Source organism: Zerene cesonia, chromosome 27 (assembly GCF_012273895.1).
Source record: "Zerene cesonia ecotype Mississippi chromosome 27, Zerene_cesonia_1.1, whole genome shotgun sequence".
Taxonomy (NCBI): Eukaryota; Metazoa; Arthropoda; class Insecta; order Lepidoptera; family Pieridae; genus Zerene; species Zerene cesonia.
Genome location: NC_052128.1, coordinates 5,844,264 through 5,866,786, shown reverse-complemented (window position 1 = coordinate 5,866,786; position 22,523 = coordinate 5,844,264). Strand labels below are relative to the sequence as shown.

The window sequence follows — 22,523 nt, the reverse complement described above, 5'->3', positions numbered from 1 at the left end:
ATAGAAGTTGTTTTGTTATTCCTCGAAACAAGTTTTGGTTTTGATTTCAATATGTATTCCGAAGTGTTTGTAAAGAAGATAGATGAATGATAAACGTTTTATTTCTGATTAAATTAGTTTCTTCATTTTTCTTAAATAAATTAGAAAATTAAAACTGCTCGTCTGATTTAGTTTTTATAATGAATCTTAACATATAAAAATACGAAGCACGAATAATATTGATAATAAATAAAATATATAGTAAGTAATACTAATTTATAAACATAAGACTAATTACCACTAATACCTCTAATTAAACAATAATTAATATATGTTATTGTCTCTAAATCACATCAAACTTGCCGCAATTAAAACATTTATAATAAAACTTTACCTAATGACAACATGAGTTTAATTGTTTGTAGAAAACTTCAAAATTAAAATTCCCAATTCGATTGTTTATAAACAAATGCTTATTTTGATAAATAACAAGTAAACTATTTAGTTAACTCTGTTTATAAACAGACTCAAATTGTTTCGCCTTAGTAAACAAAAAAAATTGAAACGGAAATGCTATCAATGTAAATAAAAACACACATAATTTTATGAAATGATTAATAAAAATTAATATATGTCCTATCCTATCCTTCCTGCTAATATTAAAAATCCGAAAGTCTGTGAGGATGGATGTATGTGTACGTGTATGTGTGTTACTCTTTCAAAACTACTGAACCGATTGAAATAAATTAGGCACGTAGATAGCTGGACAATTGGAAGAACACACAGGCAACTTTTTATCCCGATATTCCTACGGGATACAGAGATTCGCGGGTGAAACCGTGGGGCGCAGCTAGTAATGAATATAAGCCCAATGACATATAATTGACACATATAGCTCATTCATTTAATAATTAAATACCATCCAGCTGCATTTTCTAACTTATTCCCGCTTGAATGTCTGTAGGTACGTAATTCGACAAAATTCAGTTATTATAGTGAAAAATTTCTACCTAGTCAATGCCAGAAAATAGAATTGCTTACTTGCAAGCATTATAAGCATTTAATTTCAATGTTAAATCCATCATAATATAAATGTTTAGGATAAACAAATATATACCATACCTATTTATAAAATAAATAAATAAGGTTTGATGCCTAAAGATTCGAGTCTTTACAAAACTAGTCAAGGATATAAAAAAAAAAAAATACTTACTGTTAATTTCCTTGTAATATAAAAACTATTTAAGGGGAAAGGCGCGCGGGCTGCGCGCGCGCTTCGGCGGTATGGACACAACTGTTCGAAATATGCTTGAAGAATTATATTATATAACCTAACCAAATGAACCAATCCACTTTGCTCTTAGAATGTTTTTTTCTTATTTTTGCAAAATCTTTTGCTAATGCACTACTATTAGTCGTAGATGAGATGTTATAGCTATTTTATTAAAACACTTTTAAATTCGAAAATTAAATAAATAATAAAAATTTTCTGTGCTAAAACAATATCAACAATATAATGAATTTACCATGTGATTGTACACGTTTCAGCCAGCAGGTACAGTCAACGATAGTATATTGAGCTAAATAGGACCTTGAAAATAAGCTAAATTTATGTCAAACGTGTTAAGTAAAAGAATAATTAGTTTAAGCTGATTTTTTATTATTCTCATATAACAAATCTGCGTTTCTATTGTGATGAATTAGTAAGATATTTATTGTTTTTCTTGTGAAAACATGATTAAACTCTTTTTTTCATTCACGTAAACATAAGGATAGTATTTTTTTTTTCAAGCTTCGACTGTTTAGGAACATCCTTTTTACTGAGAAGAATCGACAAGAAACTACTAGTGTACAGTAGTAGTAGTTCCTACAGTAGGTATCTATGATAAATACTCTTTTATGGAATCTGTGTCCATGTAGACGTATAGTATTCTTGTGGTATTATATCTATTTTTAGTTTTTTTTATGTGGCAATAAAGCTTGTTTTCTTTCTGTCTCTTTTAAAATAGATATACTTTGACAATTAAACTATATAGTTATCGAAAACATTTAAAATGCAATCTACAAAGTTTTTAATTTTGTTTGTTACTTATGCGAGTCTGGGCTGAAGCTAGAACGAGCATATTTAAATATGTAAATTGGAGAGCCGTTATTTTTGAAATAGAAAAACCTTACCTGCCTAATAATTTAACTACTGAATTTAGGAAAATTCAATAATAAAGAAATAGCTAATTCAAACTCATTTATTCAACATTTTGTTTAAGAATAATCAATTTTTGTTTCTCTTTTAATCCGCAAAAGTCACTACTTTTGCGGATTAAAAGAACCCACAACCCACTGGTTGATGCTTTTGATTGAATAGTGGCATGTTAATAGTTTAAGCAAATTTTAGCAGATGGCGCTGTAATAAATTTCATAAATTATTTTTTGAAGCTATGTACTTGACGCCATATTACATAACTGTTTTACAAGATATATCTTTAAATCTTCAAATTTGTACCAATAACAAAATAATACATAAATGTTGAAAATTTCATTATAAAATCTACGACATACACGTAAATTTCGAAGAAGTTATCGAATGAATCACTAGATGACGCTTTAAATAATTTATAAATAGGACTCGCTCGGGCACGAAAATAATTTTTTAAATCTCTGTTTAATCCTCTTAGGGGCCATCCATAAATTACGTCACGCGATTTTTAGAACTTTTCGACCCCTCCCTCCTCCTTGTCACAGGTTGTCACATTTTTAGAACCCCGTCCCCCTAATTTGAGTTATCATATTCTTTTAGAATTGATGAATATATGGAAGATTTTAAATTTTAGTTTGGTAAATAGACGCGCGTTCGAATCCCGCCTCGTAATCAACATTTTTTCTGTTCTTTAAAAATTTCTTACATGGACGACGTTAACCCTTGGAATCTAGACGCTTAAGAAACACGTGGCAGTAGACATTAATATATGTACATATAATGTAAAAATAAATTGAAATTATTTAAAAAGAGCTACTATTAAATTGCCCGATTTGCTCCGAAGAGTTAAAACTGTTCCCAGAAGAAGCCTAAATAAATAAATATTTGAGTTGGAGTTTTGCTATTTAACGAAACATTCTAATATTATCACAAAACACACACCTAAATACTTATAAACTTGTAACACAAACACGCGGGCACACAGCACAAGTTTGAACTCAATCTCAACGGAATTAAGTTCAAATTTGAATGCGACTTAATTTGCTGACGCTACAGTGTTAGCTGAGATGAACTAAGATGTGTGCATGTTTACATTGAAGTTGCAAACTTGGGGAATGCCTTTGGTAGCATTGTTCGTGGGTTATAATATTATATCGATATAACAATATTATAAAATAACTTGTGTTCCACCTGATCAAACGCAGGCGGATCACATAGGGGTGTAACCCTTATAACCCCCGAACCACTCATGTTAAACGAATTATTTATTACAGTATAGGTCAGCTGAAAAGTTGTCAAATTGATGAACTGCTTTTAGTGATGTTGAACGTTTCAGCAGTAGCGCCAAGACTTTCAACTTTTTAAAGAAAGCCACGAAGCATGTTCGACATGCTTCACAGCACGAATTGGGCCAGCTCGCACAGGGGAAGTACCACACCGCCACAGTAGACCGGTGTAAAATACCATGCTATTGAGTTTCGTTCGGTGAGTGGGGGAGCTGGAGGCCCGCCTCTATTTTTTCCCAGACCATTCCATCTGTCCAGTCGTCAATCCCTTCCTTATCCCTTTCCCTTTAAAAGCATATAGCGTTTTCGCTTCATCGCGTTTATTGGCGGTTGGGCTCGCTTACTATCAGGCGAACCACCAGTTCAATTGCCCGCTATTCATAAAAAAAACACTGATCTGATGTATGTGTGGTTTTTTCTTGTTATACTTAAACCACTGAATCGATTTGGATGAATTTTGGTAAAATATTTTGAGACAGTAGGTTTTATCCGAAAATCCCACGGGGATGTGAATCGGGAAATCTCTATGGATGTAATAATTTTCATTTGACTACACAGGCGAAGCCGCAGACAAAAGCCTACTTACTGTTTATATTGAGTTTGTCCCTTATCTGCAATGCAACAAAGTTCACAAACTATTTCTACAAATTCAGGACTCGAACTTTAAATATAATGAAAAACGAAACGATTTTGTGTTTTATTCGCTAACTTCAGAAGTACTGTAATTTAATTTTACACCATGCGATCCGAATCCGACACGACTGGAGTGAGAGATTGAATTGCCTGTAAGATTATAATTGCAAGTGGGTAAAACCCTGGACTTTCTATCTTTTCCTTTTACCACGTTCAAAGCCGCGGGCGGAAAGCTAGTATATTTACATTTGTCTTATCTTTACTACCCTTATAGGAAGCCTGTGTTCCAGCAGTAGGAACATGTACGGATGATGATGATGATGAAAAATCTCTAAAATCATCGTGAACAAACCACAAAAACAAGAACTAACTATCTGAATAATGTTAACAACCTCTGTTCACAACATAGGTCCGAACCTATGTCAACTCGAACTAAGCCTGCATGGCGGTTTAGACTATCATCGATATATTATAGACTTGTGTCCTTGTAGTGACCACCTTGGGTAAATCCTCAGTTCATCCACGCGTCCGTGCTAAGATGAGACCCTTCAGATGACATCAAAAATCACCACAAAAAAAATGTAGTGACAAATGAGAATGATGATGAATTTCACTATCAACTCGTTTTAGAACAAACCCTGCCAAGTGACTATTATTTCACTTATTGTAGTTTGTATTTCATTGTTATTTTTCTTTCTTTTCTATATCCTTCCTACTTTTGTTCTTATGTATTTTATCCTTTGCCCAAAGTAGAGCTTTTAGCCATACCATGCACCATGATGCACTCATTATAAGTTATGTTTTAATTATATCCGTTTGTATTTTCGATACTGTAGACAATAAAGAATAAACAAATATTAGCATACATCCGATATTTAATCGCAACGTGTAAATGCACCAGATTCAAGAGTAAGTAAATATAATTCGGAGGCCTGCGAGGTTACACTATTTGTACCGATGCCGAATTGTTGGCGGAATCGGCTATTTGTTGGAGAAAGTTTGATTATTCTTTTCCCTTAAGCGAGACTTGCGCTGTGGTATGTCGCAAATTAGTTTCGAGAAGTGGTATAATAAGGGATTTTACTAGATATTGTATTACGGGAAGCTGGGTTTTAAAGGAGTTTTTAGGTCGATGCGTTCTGGTTATATTCAAGCGACGTTCTTGAAAACCAAGTAGATTTCCAGTTCAACAGATATTTGTTGGTAACTCCACAGGTTCTACAATTAAGCCGATAGAAATGATTCCTTTTATGTTTGATAGGAAATTGTCGTTTGGTGCCATTTTATTGGAGTAGTATCCGTCGTCTATGGACGTCAGTGACCTTTTTTGTAGAAAATTTCAAACTCAAAAAAAATGTTCTTGTTTAGAAATTAAATACTTTAAAACGGATTTTATACGCGTTTTATTCATTATATTATTAAGCCAACGTTTCAAACACTTTACAGCGAGCGTGGTCACGGGGAGGCTGAGATGTAGTGTTCGGGTTAATAATATAATGAATAAATCGCATTGAAATTCCGTTTTAAAGTCTTTAATTTCTTAATTGTTGTAAAATACTACCTACAACTAGGTTAATAATTAATGTTATATTCTATTTAATGGGTTTGGGATCACGCGAATGGCTATATTGATCTTTCTAAGACTTGTTTTGTAATGTTAGTTGTTGTTCGGACGATTTGAAAATTTAAGAAATAAAAGCTTAACGATTATTTAAACACTAACTGCGCCCCGCGGTTTCACCCGCGTAAGTCCTTATCCCGTAGGGATATCGGGATAAAAAGTTGCCTATATGTTATTCCAGTTGTCCAGCTGTCTACGTACTAAAGTTCATTGCAATCGGTTCAGCTTTTGCGTGAAAGAGCATCAAACACACGCATATCCTTACAAACTTTCGCATTTATAATATTAGTAGGATAATAGGATAGGATTATAATTATGTATTATGTATTATTATGATAGATGCTATGTTATAATATCAAGTATTTTATTCATTCATATTTAGTCTATTTCCAATGCCGATCAAAAGATTCTCACATTTAGAGATGATGAGAAATAAAACAAAGAATGAACCTTACTCGGCCATCATATGTGGATTATATGTATATATTATTATTATCTGTCTATCTATTTATATTACCAAAGGGATAATGTCTAGAATGTTCTAGAACTAAATCAACCATAAGAGGTTACAACCGCGCAAGTGACATAAATGTAACGGTGTTACAGTAATATATTTTCCTTCCATATAACAAGCATTACTAAGACGGATTCCCTGAGATTCAAGTAGAGATGTGACATCGATATCGATAGACATATTCATCGCTAAAACAGGCTCTAAGATTTTAATGAATAAGTCGGCTTCATAGATAAAAAGCTATAAGATTTGCCAGATTGGTCTTGAAAGCCCTAATGTGGTAATGGTTCTGGAACATCACAGATGGCAGATCTAGTTGTGAGCGAAGCAAGAAAGTTTGAATAATTAGGTGGATAAGACATTATGTTGTAGAAAAATTAACTGTGAAATTTGTAACACAGAGCAATAGAGAATGACAATTGTAAGAGGCCTTTGTGACGCAAAGACGTCTATGTTAATTGTTAATTCCAAACTGAATTAATTAAAAGTATATTTTTAAAAATTAAGCCTGGAAATCGTCAAGTAGTAGATAAATGGTCGTCACTGAAGCTAGTGTTACAGAAACTTTCTCTGTAACTTATACTGATGTGTGAACCATTTTTCCATCGTTATATAGTATTTTCTTGGGTTTGATTTAACGTGAGTATTATACGTTTAGAAATTAAAGACTTTTTAAACGGATTTTAAACGCGGTTTAATACAGTCGATTTAAACAGTCTCCCCTTGACCACGCTCATAATTATATGTTATTTTTCATTGCGTTTATTCTTTTCCTTATTGTATTAATTGCATGACAAATAAAAGTAAGTCTTTATCCATGTCTAAAAAAAGAAAGGATATAAAATTGTTTTTTGTATTTCAAGAAAGGTTCCTCAAACTCAAATCATTAATTATTCAACTAGACCCATTTATAAGGGCTTTGGACAAAAAGGCAGAAATGAAGTAAGCTTTCAGAATTAGATATTAGACATTATACAGAGAAAATATAAATAATTTTATAAGATTTTCAATTTAAAATTGCAATGATGCCAGAGAACTGTCGTGTGGTTCTTTAGGAACAACATTCCATAGATTTCCATTTTTCATACATTATTAGTTTCGTGTAATAAATAGGCTTTCGGGGCAATTATCGATTTGATTCTTAGTCTAGAGATAGTTTGGAGCCTAGAGACTATTTTTTGACTGTGGTGAAACACCTCATTCATAAGGTTATTGTTGCTTATTTATCTGTGGTTATTGTACGTTTTTTTCAAGGCAATAAATTTCTTTCTTTCTTCATTCTACCCTTCATTCATATTGGATTTACCTTTGACTACGCAAGCGAAGCCGAGGGCGTTAAGCTATTAATACTATAACTCAAATAACGTAGCACGTCTATTAATTTTACAATTCATCATCATTGCCATTAAAATATCGATATCGACAAAATTGGGCGCATCACTAGCGTGCGAGGCAATCTCGCTATTTACGAGCGTGCATTGCAGCAGACTGTATTAAATCTACATGAGACTATGTCCTTGCATTAATATCGATTATCGAACAACACTATCGCGCCAACCGATCACAGGGTTACCTGTTTATTGAACTATCGCATAAAAACCGCTATTTTCACAACACCATATAGAAATTATTCAATTATATTTAATTAGTAGGCTGCTCTTTACACCTATTTGTAAAAATGAACGTATGTTTGTCCCTCGTTTTTATTAAAGACAGCTCGGACTTTGGACATTCAGTATTTGAGACATAGATAGATGAGAAATTTTGAAAGAATAGAAAAAAATTTCTATTCTTTCTATTCTTTCACAATTTCTCATTTGTAAAGTATTTCAATGCTATAAAACTAAAAAATTAAACATAGATAGATTTTAAATATTATAGACAGCAAGTCAAGTGACCTAGTCTATTCGGGTACAAAACGAATGAAGCCACGGGCTGAAGTTGATGAATACACGTAATTTTAGCCTCATGCCTCATAGTGAGGCACAAAAGATCTGCAATAACCAGTATACCTAGACTTTATACTATGGTATCACCCGAGCGATTCTACTAAATTTAGTTAATAGCATTTTAATAACTACAATAAATAATTAAATACACGTGTCGACATAGCATTCCTTTTACGTAAATACTACGTCGATAAAAATATTTTACAAATAACAATTTTATCTACATTTTTATGTGAAAAGCAGTGTACTGACTTGCCTATCATTAACTTATATTTTCTATGTAAAAATCTTACTATTCTCCAATCCAATCCTATCCTATCCTATTCTATCCTATCCTACTTAATATTATGAATGCGAAAGTTTTTGAGGATGGATGTTTGTGTATGTGTATGTGTATGTGTTTGTTACTCTTTCATGCAAAAACTACTGTTCCGATTGCAATGAAATTTGGTATGTAGATAGCTGGACACATGGAATAACACATAGGCAACTTTTTATCTCGATATTACTACGGGATACAGAGTTCCGCGGGTGAAACCGCGGGGCGCAGTAAGTAATTTTATAAACGCGAAAGTTTGTAGGACTGTATGGATGTTTATTATTCTTCCACGCAAAGAACTCTGTAGACATCTATACGAAATTTGGTACAGAGATAGATTATAGTTCGAATTCAGACATACGCTACATTTTACCATGTTAAGAAACCGGGTTACAGCTAGAAAGAAAGCAGAACTGCTAGTATAGTACTTATATTATCTGTGGAAGAAGATATAAAGAAAAAAACATATTTGTACACAAACACACACAACAGATCATAATATAGAACAAAAGCAGATAATTATTAGAAAAGAAGAGAAACGAAAATTAATGTCTACACATAACAATGCCAAAAAAGAAATGTCACTCAGGAAACCTGATTTAATTATTACTTTAAAAGTAGCCTTTGATCCTACTCCTTGTCTCTTTGTGGTCGTGTCGGTCTTCCATTCGAAGAATGAGAGTGATGGAATGGATCTCTATCTCATATCCACCAGGTACTTGTATTATTGTACCAAATTACAAATCTTTGTAAAACACTTTTACGGACGTGTGTTCGTAAAACTGTTTTGGCGCACTTATAATTACTGCTAAAAACCAATACTATAAATGTGAAAGTGTGTTTAGTTGTCCTTTCACATCGCAAAGGCACGGTTTTGTAATATGATTTTTTTTGTCTGGAGATAGAGGAGAAGCTAGAGAGTGGCATAGGCTACTTTTTTATCGCGGGAAGACATTTCATTACTATGGAAAGACTATGGAAAGGAGAATAAATGCGCGTTTGATTCACTCCGAAATTTATGAGTTTCGATAGATGGCGCTGTATTATAATTTTGATTTATATGACAACTTTAAATTTTATTTGTTCACGTGAGGGAAGCCGCAGGCAACTAGTACTGGAAGAATAAAATATCTGCTATATTATCTATGTTATTTTTAAATTTTATCGATGTCATCCCTCTGCATACGACCTAATATGGCAATTCTTATATAAGCACACTGGTAGCTATTTATCAATAAAAATGTTCATATTTCTATTATTACTGCCGGTCGTCCGGTCTATATACGTCATCTCACTGTATGGTGACGTCCATAATGACGTGGAATTCTTCACCAGGACCTTCCCTTGGCTGGTGGATAATATAGGTGGTGACATCAGCGTCGATTATTACCTACTGGGCAGTGGGAAATACTCCATACCCCAAATGTGCGCCTTGGAGCAGATGAAGTTGAATACGTTTTTGCAGGCGCAATACTTGAAGTGTGAAGCAGAAGGTTTGTAATTATACCCATCTAATAGGTTTTTAATGAGTTTTCTCCTGAATTTTTAAACAAATACAGACCAGTTTATATAACCACTCAAAGATTCAAATACTTTTACGTTTTAAGATTCAAGTTTCAGGATATTTGCTGAAATATGATAAGTCTTCCTCGTTAAATCAATTGCGAATTTAATATATACTGAAATCAACAGGTCACGACAGCGTCAAATGCTTATGCGCCACCGGGATAGACCCCCAGAGATACAGCCATTGCGTCATGACCAAGGGCTCATACGCGAGCCACGCATCATCTAAATACCAGCAGTTGAACATCGACGCAAGTCCCATCATAGAAATCGGATACAAGAACACAGTTTTCGCTGTAGAAGACAGTTGGTATCTGAAGAAAATATGCACTATATTCGGGGATAACCCTCCCCGGGGATGTGTTGTACCCTTCGCTTGCAATACTACAGATGTGGCGACTCACAGGAGTGGAGTGGCGTTCTTTGATTGTAACTGTATTAGACATCAATGTGGATCGATGCCAGCGGCTACAACAAGTACTACGCCCTATGCAGACTATCCGTTTAGGAACAACCGAGAATTTTATGAAACAACGTATTACGGTTAGAAATAAAGAATAAAGAAATTATGTTTAGATACAAATTTATAAATCTGATTATTTGGATTAAAAATTCTCATTAGAGAATACTTTGCTTTAATTATTAATGTACTGTTTGCATACAGTAATTTTTCTTATTTATTGATATTATTTTTGACGGAAGTTTTGACGGAAGTAATATCTGAGTTACTATTTACTGTATGTTTGTAACTGACTGACTGACTGACTGACTGACTTAGACTGAATTTTATCCCAGTTTAAACGGATTGGTTTTATTCATTCACCGTACCATTAGGCGTCCCACCAGCTCCATTGCCGACTGTAACATAAAAAAAAAAATCATAATTTGTAAACTTATCAGGTGCCGGTGACATAACAATAATTTTACGATTTTATCTCATTATCTTATGATATTGTTTATAACATAGTAGGCAATGGAGCTGGTGGGTAAAGAGGGGAAGCGCTACCGCCGCCCATGAACATTTGGAGAGGCATAAGGTCCGTTGCAGACCTTACACCTCTAAAAATGGATTGCCGGCTTCAAATTGGGAAGGAATTAAGAAAGAACTGACGAGGGGAATAAAGGAAAGGACTGGGAAGGGTAAGGAAAAAGAAATGGGCCTCCGGCTCCCCCACTCACCGTACAAAACATAAGAGCATGCTATTATTTCACGCCGGTTTTCTGTGGGGATGTGGTACTTTCCCGGTGCGAGCTAGCCCAATTCGTGCCGAAGCATGCTCGGCTACCACATAAAAAAATCCTTCCCTTAACAAAGTATACGGATATACTAGGATGGAGATATGGAGAAATTTGCTCCATATTTACGCAATTAATGTCATCAAACCGAAATACAAAAGGAGATATAATCACATTCCTTTATTATTCAAGGAACGAACAGAAAACGGTAAAGTTTCGAGTTAACAAACTATTACAATGGATGGAGTTATTCCATCTTAACTAGACCAACTTTCGCTATAAATTTAAATATGAATATGTCGTTGGAAGAAATAAGGAACGAGTTCGGAATAAACTATGGCGTCCCTTACATTGTTTCGAAATAACGTTATTAACAACGTGACGTAACAACGTTGGGTTACAGTTATTCTACTAATATTATATTCTAATCTACTAATATTACAAATGCGAAAGTTTGTAAGGATGTGTATGTGTTTGTTAATCTTTCACGCAAAAACTCCTGAGCCGATTGAAATGGTTATATATATCTGCTATATATGCTATCGTTATATATATCTGCTATATATGCTATCGTTTCAGCCTTTTTAGGCATCTTCTTTTCGGCAACTGATAACATATGTTTGAACAAAATATAACCTATTTATTATAATTTACTATTCATGGAATTCTGCAATTTTAGCGGGCGGCTGTCCGTCAGTTCATTATTAGCGCTGGAGTGTTCTCATCCGTTTATGACCCTTGTATTATATCGGTTGTTTTATTGAATCAGCAAATAGCAGCGCGCTCCCGTAAACGTTTAATGTTTCACTACATCGTAGGTGGTTGAAAGTACACTGAAAGTCGGTTGTACACTGCTTCAAGTCTTCATTCATATTCAAAACTAAGCTATAAAATGAAATTACCTACCTGCCGCCAATTTTTCTGGTCCATACAACCTGGACCTCTTTAAAGCCAAGGTGCATAGTCATCTCCTGGCACCCAAATAGACCACATCCCCGCTTCTCATCAGGTGGGATTGGGGTCAAACGTCTGCCTGTCGATTGTAAAACACACTACCTTTAAGAAATAAACTTATTTATTAGTATTACGCTGCGGTGTCACAAGCGGCCGTAGCTAAGAAATTGTTTTCTTCGAAAGCTCTTGAAAGCGCTAATGGTTTAATATCCTGTCTTATTGTTTGAACTCATTTTATTTTTAACTTTATATAGTTTAAAATACATTGAGTACTTTAATTTTAGTTTTTATTGTATACTAGCTGCACCCGGCAAACGCTGGTCTGCCTTACTCTTATTATTTAGTGGTATGAAAAATAGATGTCAGCCGATTCTCAGACCTACCCAATATGCTTACCAAATTTCAGAGGAATCGGTCAAGCCGTTTCGGAGGAGTATAGAGACTAACATTGTGACACGAGAATTTTATATATAAGATAATAATGAAAGTAATTTATGATCGTGATCAAGAGACCGACTTTTCTAGCCTTTATTTTTTTGTATTAGGTTTTTTTTTAATTTTCGTTACATCAGTAGTATAGAACAAAATCGCTTCCCGCTATCTGTTTGTCTGTTTGATTAGATCATAAAAAATACACAACGAATATTGATGAACCACCTATAAACATCAGCGGCTCATGGCAGTGTTATGGCTGATGCAAAGGCGTTGACAGCTTATAAATGAAATCGACGGATTAAATGAATTACCAGAAATAGCCACATATTTACAAAATCAATAGTTGGAAATATGCTGGCTTCCGCCCTCGACTACGCTTGAGTAGACAAAGGAAAATCCGTATAGTTCTGGGATTTCCGGGTTAGAGTCTATTCTATGTCCTTCCTCAGTACCCAATGTTGATAATTTTTTTTTATCTAAATTAGTGTTATAGGCGTGAAGTAAAAACACACTTCAAGTCAACTTCGCGTTTATAACATTAGTAGGGCTTAATTTTATCCCGGGTCCAGGTGAAGCCGGGGAAAGCGTCTAGTTACATATATAAATGAGGTACAGACAGGCGGATCATTAACCCGTGCGGTGAAATAAAAGTCTGCTTGTAAAACTAAAACAGCTCGTTATGTGCAAGGGTCAACAATGGAAGAGAGCCGGTTTGGAGTGCTGCACAAACAGACATTTTAAATGCACCTACTTAGCCCGGTATTATAATTTTAATCGTGTGTTTCGACTACGTTTTTTAATATACGAAATAGGTGTTACTTAAATTCTCGAACTCAAACTCACATTCAAACATTTATTTATTCAATTAGACTTCTTATAAAAGCACTTTAGAATTGTCATATATATAACTGATGAGCTGAACCGAGCTCGATTTTTTATGATCTTACATTTTACTAACTCTTATTAACCTTGAAGCATTTTTTCTTTTGCCCTTCTAGTTTTATGGATCCGGATCACATGGGGAGTTTGAGGAAAAGGAGGCCCTTTCCTTTTCCTCAACCTCCCCTGTCCATTCCTTCGTTCCAAGCGTCATTCCTTTCCTTAACCTTTACCCCTTAAAATTAATGCTAAAACCCCTTAAAAGCAGACAGAGCATTAAGAGGCGACTCGCTGCGAATGTTCATGGGCGGTGGTGTTCGCTTACTGGCCAACTACCAGCTCAGTTTACAACCTAAGATTATTATTCAAATAAATTCTTACTTATGAACTACTAGCTGCGCCCCGCGGTTTCACCCGCGTAAGTCCGTATCCCGTAGGAATATCGGAATAAAAAGTTGCCTTTATGTTATTCCAGTTGTTCAGTTGTCTACCTACCAAATTTCATTGCAATCGATTAAGCGGTTTTTGCGTGAAAGAGCAACAAACGCACACACATCCTTACAAATAGGATCTCGAATTACGATTTATCCGGCACACGGTGCCGGTGTAGGTGATCTCTTATATAATCATTGGAGTAGTGGTGATGTGGATAATGCAGACAGATTGAAAATTATCATTTCAATGTCAAGTCTCGAATTTTCGACAATTTAAGCGTGAATTCTAGAAAAGTGACCACGTTTTTTTATAAAATAACATGAGAGATGTTATTTTAGTAACACGAGAGGCCTGATAACAAAATAACAATAATATTGTCTCTTACGTTTTCACGGAAACTTCTCATATATTCTCCGAATGAAAATCCTCCATTCTAGCATACATAAGATACTTTACACGTGTTTGTTTGTCTAGTAACACTGCAATGTTTAACAAACAAACTTTAATGTGGTTCCTAAAAGTTAAGCCTGAACAATCAATTTTTATTACTATTCAATTTTTAGATAAGTGTGCTATAAAATGTTTCGTCATTAATAAATATACTTTATAGGCACTATATACTCATTAAAATATAAATCATTGATTTACATTTTGATTCGTGTTTCATTTGTATCACACGAAGTTCTAGACAATTTTGCTAGAAAATTCTTCAATACTTATAATATGCTGCTTATATAATTACAACAAACTAACAATAAAATCATTATTTCTAACAAATAACTGAACTTTCAAATTGTCAGAATTAGAACAAATTTAAATGGGACTATGTGGCAGGCGAAAGAATATTTTTTTTTTTTGGTAGACTATTATTAAGCGATTTGAAATGGACATTAGATTTGATAATATGTTAGGTGAGCTTCGGATTATTTAAACAAATCACACTTCCTACTATATCCTACTAATATAATAAATGCGAAAGTTTGGAACGATGTGTGTGCGTTTGTTGCTCTTTCACGCAAAAACTACTCAACCGATTGCAATGAAATTTGGTAGGTAGATAGCTGGACAACTGGAATAACATATAGGTAACTTTTTATCCCGATATTCCTACGGGATACGGACTTACGCGGGTGAAACCGCAGGGCGCAGCTTGTATGGAAATACTTAATTGCTCTTATAGAGGGTATAGAAGAAATTACCCTAGGAATCCTAGTCTGGTAAATAGGACAAACGCATTGACACGGATCCTTGATAAGTGTACAAAGTTTGAATATAATCTGCCCGTATAAAAAGCGACAAAGAAATCGTGGCTAAATGATTTAGTTACATGCAATACTATAACCATACAGGTGAAGCTAATAACGTATATTTCTATGTATATTTAAACAGTATCTCCATTCAAATTTATTTATAATGTCTATTACGACTTATCGCTACTGAATTGACTACCGATTATTAAAATTTGAAAAAAAAGCGTGACCGTGTTCCATTTTCAAGAAGGAAAGATTAAAACAACTTTATATGGGCATTATTATCGGATTAACATCTGAAGTGCCGATGTTTCGTTCATCGCATGATAACCAAACGGATATATTTAATGAAATTAGATAAGTGATACGATTCGCATTTGGGCGTTATTAAAATGTTAAGGTGTATAGTATTTTGTGCGTTCTTCGCTTTTGCATTGGCTTTGTACGAAAAGTATGATGGGTGAGTAATTGAAATTGCCTTTGTATATTCGGACGTACAAAAAAATCTATATGATTATTGAGAACGCTTCTGATGCTATTGAAATTTTTAATACATACATTGATACTTTCAATGGAAACGGGAAAAGGGATAAACATAAATTATCGATCTACTAGCTCTTCATACCCGTGTAATGAAAAGAAATTATAAACAGAATCAACACACAGTCACATTTTTCCTATTATTAATGATGTCAAAAAGAATTAATATGGCTTACATAATGGAAATTGATCCACAAATTTAAATATGTATTTAATAGCTTTTCAGTTTATATATAATAAAAAAATCTAAGTACTATTCAATTTTATAATCGTATTTCAGACATGCTGTCTACCGCGTGGCAGTGGCCACGGATAGGCAGGCAGTGTTTCTGCATGGTTTAGAGCTGAGATACAACTTGGACCTATGGCAGCGAGCGGCGCCGGGTGAGGAGTCTATAGTCGTGGTGCCGCGAGAGCACCGCTTCTTGATGGAGGCACTGTTCTTACTGAATGGGATGAAGTATCGCCTTGAAGTACGAAATGTGAAGCCGTAAGTATTGAGGGCTTGTTTTTAAAGGCCAATGAATGGTTGAACTATATTCTGATCTGTTTGGCTTAGTATGTTTTGTATGTGTGTGTAGTTATAGTGTGCATACTTTTGTATGTGATAGTCTTAATTGGTTAATCCCTTCCCAATTTAAAATCGGCAATCCATTTGTAGAGGCGTAAGGTCTGCAATGGACCTTATGCCTCTCCAAATGTTCATGGACGGTGGTAGCGCTTACGATCAGGCCAACCAGCTCCATTGCCGACTGTGACATAAAAAAATAGAGTATAATAGAGTATAGTGAATAACGAGGGTTAAGTGGTAAAGGGCTGAGGCCGTATGTATGCTTCTTGAAAAGTAAAGGAACAATCATCAAGTGGTAAATAGGCAGTTAGGGACAGCAAGGGCTGAAACCGGCGCTCATTATTGGATTTATGGTCATGTTGATATATCCGTTGAAATGTTAAATTTGTTTATAAGTAAGCGTTTTAGAGCATTCGTTATAAATTTAAAACATAGCTTATTCCGCTGCATGTGCTGGATATTGATATAATACACTTGCCAACAAATATATCCTGATGTGGCTAATAATGATGTGATATAAAATGTGACATTATTTCCTAGTTTCCTTGACCTTGAGCGTGTAAAGTTGACAAAAGCGGCGATGCTGAGTCGTCCTCTGAGCGGTGGAAGAGTGTCGTTTGACAAAATTCTCACTTACAGAGAGGTAATGTATTTGAAATAAAAGCATTAATCCTACTAATCCTACTAATATTATAAATGCGAAAGTTTGTAAGGATGTGTGTGTGTTTGTTGCTCTTTCACGCAAAGACTACTGAACCGATTGCAATGAAATTTGAAAAATGACATTATTCTCGTACTGAAGATTCCTAAGGAGGTTTATTCAATTTAAATCTCTTTCTCTATCTTAATGTAATTTAAACAGCTTTAGCATTAAGCTTTTATCATAAGAGAGTTAATAAAAACCAGTTTCTACCAAGTTATTCAATTGTGAAACATTTTTTGTATCATAATCTCACCACTCTACTTGTATGTCTAAAGGAGATATATCTTTTAGACGGACATGGGTTTCCTACAAAAACTGCTGAGAAAATCCGTATGAAGAATGACCGTATTACGAAATTGGAAAGTAGGTGATGTCGCGGGCGAAAAGCTAGTGCCAAATAATGTTTTTTTTTGAGCGAATGTTCGATACATTTATAATTTTTTTTCTGTTGTGTTTATTAAGTAATAAAACGTGTATTTCTAGGTAGACCAGTTCCTAGAGAATTTGGCTAGATCGTACCCCAATACAGTAACACTGGAAACTGCCGGAAGGAGTTTCGAGCGTAGACCCATCAAGTACGTCAAGATTTCCAGCTCTGGATTCCAAGTAAGTACTAAATTATCATAAAAGTCTAACATGTTATTATTATTTTTACCGTAATGTCGCGTATTTTTGTAATCGGGATGTAATTTTAATATTAATCATGTTTTTAAGTTCATATAAATATTTTGCTTTATTTTCTGTTATTGTGGCTTTTATGCAAATATACATATTAAAACAATTACTTTAAACTAGCAGAAGGTCAAAATAAATATTGAAGAATTTTTCAAACGCCTCAATAATAAAAAAAAACTTTTTTTTCAAGTAACAAAGTTTATGCAGACCAATTTAAATAAATTCCAATTTCTCGTCCTACTGATAGTATTCAATGTTAATTTTCAAATATTGTTTGTCACTTTAATTAACAGATATAGAATATACCATCATATAGAATAAAGACTCTTATTTGTCCAATAAACTAAAAACGGTCATAAGTAACATACGTTATCTAAATTCAATAGATAACTAATTTTTATTATGTTCCACACGCAGCTGCCATCATATAATAAATACCACTTAAGCTGGTTTCATTACTATTATCGGGTTATTTATTAATGGAAAGTTCATAAAAATATTGCCAACTAGGCTTGTCTAAAACGTTACTTTATCTATTAAGTAATTTATGATATACATTTTTGTTGTCCATACAAGAGACGTTAAGGTCTTTAAGACTATTTATACCTAATAGTTTTGTTTTAGAAGATTGGTAAATAAAAACAAAAACATTCTAGCTTTTAATTTACATTAGCAAGATCAGAATTAAAAGCTGGAATGATTTTTTACGCCTAACCTAACCTCAATTTCCTAATACCCTGGGTAGGAACCTTCCTTGTATTTTATTCGAACTAAATTGAACATTTAAGCCAATAATTTCATTACTTGTAGGATAGACAAAAGCCGGTGATATTCGTACAGTCCCTCCTCCACGCCCGCGAGTGGGTGACCTTACCAGCCAGCTTGTACGCCATCCAGAAGTTGGTGATTGACGTCACAGAACAAGACCTAGTTGACAAGATTGATTGGATCATTCTGCCTGTCGCTAACCCAGATGGATATGTCGCTTCTCACAGAGGTGTAAGTTTGATGAAGAAATATGAGCTGATATATTATTGCCTTGTTTTTTCTAAGAATGGAGTTAAAATTTCTCTATTAAATACAGAAATTACAATATTTGTATGGATATTGCAGTAATGTGTTTGAATATTTGTTGTTCTTAAACAACATCTTTGAGACAAAATACATCATCATTACTTCGACCGTAAAAAAGCTTATAGTACTATTTACTCTCGTTTTTTCCATTACATAACTGAATTCTTAATTTTTTGCTGTCTTAAATTAGGGAATATAAAAAATATATCAATTTATAATCAATGCTCAATAATCATTTTAAATTTGCAGGAGAGATTCTGGCGCAAGAACCGAGCCACTGGCTACTCTCTCTTCTGCAGAGGGGTTGATTTGAATCGTAACTTCGACTTCATGTGGGGTAATGCTTCTAGCAACTTCGGCTGCTCAGAAGTCTTCCACGGGCGTCGCGCTTTCTCCGAGCCCGAAGCTCAGGCTATCAAGACGATCTTTGACCAGTACAAGGACCGTATCCAGATTTATTTCGATTTGCACAGCTTTGGCAGTATGATTCTGTATGGATATGGTAATGGTCAGCTGCCAAACAACGCTCTAACACTTCAGGTAGTTGGAGTCAATATGGCTACAGCAATCGATGCTGTCAAGATGTCTTTCAATCGTAACTACGTGGTTGGAAATTCAGCCCATATTCTTTATCAAGCTTCTGGAACTGCTGCGGATTATGCCCAATCTATTGGCATACCTCTGTCTTACACTTACGAATTGCCTGGATTTAGATTTGGATTCCAGACAGCACTAGGTTTCTTAGTTGATCCAGATTTTATTGAACAGGCTGGCTATGAAACGTGGGAAGGGATTAAGGCTGGTGCTGAATATTTGTTGAGATAGATAAATTTCCGGCGGAAATAATTGTACTAATGAAGGCATTGTTTTAAATAAATTGTTGGAAACTGATTTTTTTTTTCTTTTTCATATTTCTGAATAAATATAAATGTTTGTTTACTTATTTATTTGCCCTAAAACTTATTTGATTTCTACTATAAGTCAGGCATATCGAACAATTGAAAGTTGATTTCGATTTTTAATGAAAAGTAGTTACAACTGATGACTATTGATACTTCTTTTTATTAATAATATTTTATAAAGCAAAACAATAGTGTGCAATTCCCTTTTTAAATTGCGTTTAGTGGCTTAACCTGCTAAGTAACTGCGCGTAATGTACAGCTATTTATCCTGTAGTTAAAACAAACATCCTACTAATATTATAAATGCGAAAGTTTGTAAGGATGTGTGTGTATTTCTTGCTCTTTCACGCAAAAACTACTGAACCGATTGCAATGAAATTTGATACGTAGATAGCTGGACAACTGGAATAATGTATAGGCCCGATATTACCACGGTATGCCGTGGGACTTACGCAGGTGAAGCCACGGGGCGCAGCTAGTAAATTCAAAAAACAAAAAGTGAATTTTTAATTGTAGTTGAACAATCAATTTGGTTTTGTAATTATTTATATAAAAACTCATTTCTTGGTATCTAACTCTTATGACAATGTGGGTCATGGAAGTCCTGAATGACCTAGATCACTTGGGTTAGCACAAAATCGCCATATATATATAATCATGATACACATTTAAATATACTTCTAAATGCACGTAACTTTGCACGCTTTTTCGAGAAATGTACTCACAAACGCCAAGATATTTTCTCAATGCGATTCAGTTTTCCTGACATTAAACAAACAAACTATTTATTTATATAACGTTATGATATCTTTATAATAGGACTATGTTTTTTTCATAAAAACATATTATGGGATGTCCAAACATGATTAAACATTAGTTAATCAGTTATATTTACATATACTCATCATGTTATAATCGTGATAATATACTAAGAAAATAATTGATAAGATTAAATGATAAAATATGGTTCATAAGCTGATTTCCGTAGTTTTAATTTAAACAACTGCAGTTTCAATAAATACGGATTATGGGCTTAAACAAATAAATTCACATAGACGTTAGTCACAAAGTTAAAACATTTCACAATAATGAAAATCCTGTTTAACAAATACTACATGTTTATGAAATAATCATGTTTATCTATCATTGATGGATTATGTGGATAAAGCCAATTAAAGATAAACAATGAATTGAAGATAATTTTCAAAAATGTCGACATTCGATGCATGCGATATTATCTTTAAAACATCACTGTAATTAAGATGTATTATATAATTTGCTTAGTTTTGTATTCCGTTGTGTGTGTTTTTGGGAAGAATGAATTCTATAAGGGGTAAGATTAACATTAATCACTTTAATTATATAACATACCATTGAGAATTTTGTATGATGACGCATCAGAATAATGAAAATTATAATAAATTTTAAGCTTCTCTCAATCTTTGAATTAAAAAGCAGTTTCCTATTTATCACATAAATAACAATCAAATAATACTTCTTAAGGTCTTATAACAATTATTTATGTATAAACATATCTAACGGTTTCAGTTTAGGAACTTTTTCTCAATCATACTGAATTTATGGTCTTCATTGTGTATGTCGAAATATATTTAGTCTTTCTAGTAATCTGCGTGCAATAGCGTTTTTAAAATGTCTCATATTATAATGTTGTTTAGTTAAATTAACTGGATCACTTCACACTGACTCCAAAAAAAGGAGGAAGTTATCAGTTCGACTGTGTTTTTTGAGTGTTAGAGTTTGGGTTTTGGGTGGTTATGGTTTGTTTGGTTACCTCATAGCTTTTTACTGAACCGATTTTTATGATTATTTTTTTATTTGACAGCTGGTGCCTACCAGTGGACCCATTTAAATTGTTTGAATTTGGACAAATTTATAGTTACAACCTAATTATTGCTGTATACTCAATTTCAGTCAATAAAATATATAATAACTAACTAATAACGCGTATCTATAATCAAATTTTTGTATTTTGTAACTTTCAAACTATTGGACTTCTAGATATGATTTCTATTAGACTGCAGTTGCTCTAAATTCGGTGACTATGGAAGTAATTGATACTTATAGCTTTAATAAACATCATCAACATCGTCAGCAGCCCATATATGTTCCGTGTGTTTCCGATAAGGGTTCCGACCATAATCCACCAAGCTCCAAGTGCGATTTGGTAGATATAACATATCATAGCTTTATAACTTTTGACTCTTCGACGTGCCGGTTTCTTCATGATGTTTGTAATCAAAAATCTATTTATTTCTTCCACCCTTGTCTCGTCTCGAATCCCCGAATTTTAATGTAATTTCGACTAGGTTTCGAGGTTCAACTGAGTTACCACTGCTTTACAGAAAAATAAAATTAATACCTGAAACAAATACTATTATTTCTTCCAGCTACCAAGTATACAACATCCATTTTAAAACGCAGAAACAACAGGATAACTTCCACATGTTAAAAAGCGACATGATAGATTTCTGGAGAAAACCATCCTTCAAACACGATATCGTGGGCCAGGCGATGGTCCCCCCCTCGCACTTCAACTGGTTTGACGAGCAGTTGGAGACCCTGGGGGTGGAGAAACACGTGTTAATCGAAGATGTATATGAGTAGGTATAGACCTTTGGTACCTTAAGTCATAATAGGGACATTAGATGGGCAAAATACATAGTTGGGGACCTATGGACTATATATCTATGGACTATATACGGACTAGGACTATATATATATACTTAGTCTGGCCATAAATACTGTTACACTTAATTATAAAAAAATATTACATTTGAATTTCGAATC

The 22,523-nt window shown here is 33.9% G+C and overlaps 3 protein-coding genes across 3 annotated transcripts in view; 2 read left to right on the top strand and 1 right to left on the bottom strand.

The window, feature by feature from the left end:
* Nucleotides 1–1,280, bottom strand: part of LOC119837500 (venom acid phosphatase Acph-1-like) — an 18,442-nt gene extending 17,162 nt beyond the window's left edge. Inside the window, exon 1 of the mRNA XM_038363100.1 lies at nucleotides 1,193–1,280. The gene's annotated coding sequence lies outside the window, so the exon portion shown is untranslated. The remainder of the gene's footprint in view (nucleotides 1–1,192) is intronic.
* Nucleotides 1,281–9,735: 8,455 nt separating this feature from the next.
* On the top strand, nucleotides 9,736–10,609 carry LOC119837290. Its single transcript, XM_038362807.1, has 2 exons — nucleotides 9,736–9,988; nucleotides 10,188–10,609. Exons 1-2 carry the CDS (start codon nucleotides 9,736–9,738, stop codon nucleotides 10,607–10,609), a joined length of 675 nt encoding a protein of 224 aa, XP_038218735.1.
* A 5,033-nt stretch (nucleotides 10,610–15,642) lies between these two features.
* Nucleotides 15,643–22,523, top strand: part of LOC119837289 (carboxypeptidase B-like) — an 11,826-nt gene continuing 4,945 nt past the window's right edge. The window contains exons 1-6 of the mRNA XM_038362806.1: nucleotides 15,643–15,710; nucleotides 16,071–16,280; nucleotides 16,902–17,004; nucleotides 17,548–17,670; nucleotides 18,550–18,738; nucleotides 19,063–19,622. Of these exons, the coding sequence (XP_038218734.1) occupies nucleotides 15,643–15,710; nucleotides 16,071–16,280; nucleotides 16,902–17,004; nucleotides 17,548–17,670; nucleotides 18,550–18,738; nucleotides 19,063–19,622 (1,253 nt within the window). The remainder of the gene's footprint in view (nucleotides 15,711–16,070; nucleotides 16,281–16,901; nucleotides 17,005–17,547; nucleotides 17,671–18,549; nucleotides 18,739–19,062; nucleotides 19,623–22,523) is intronic.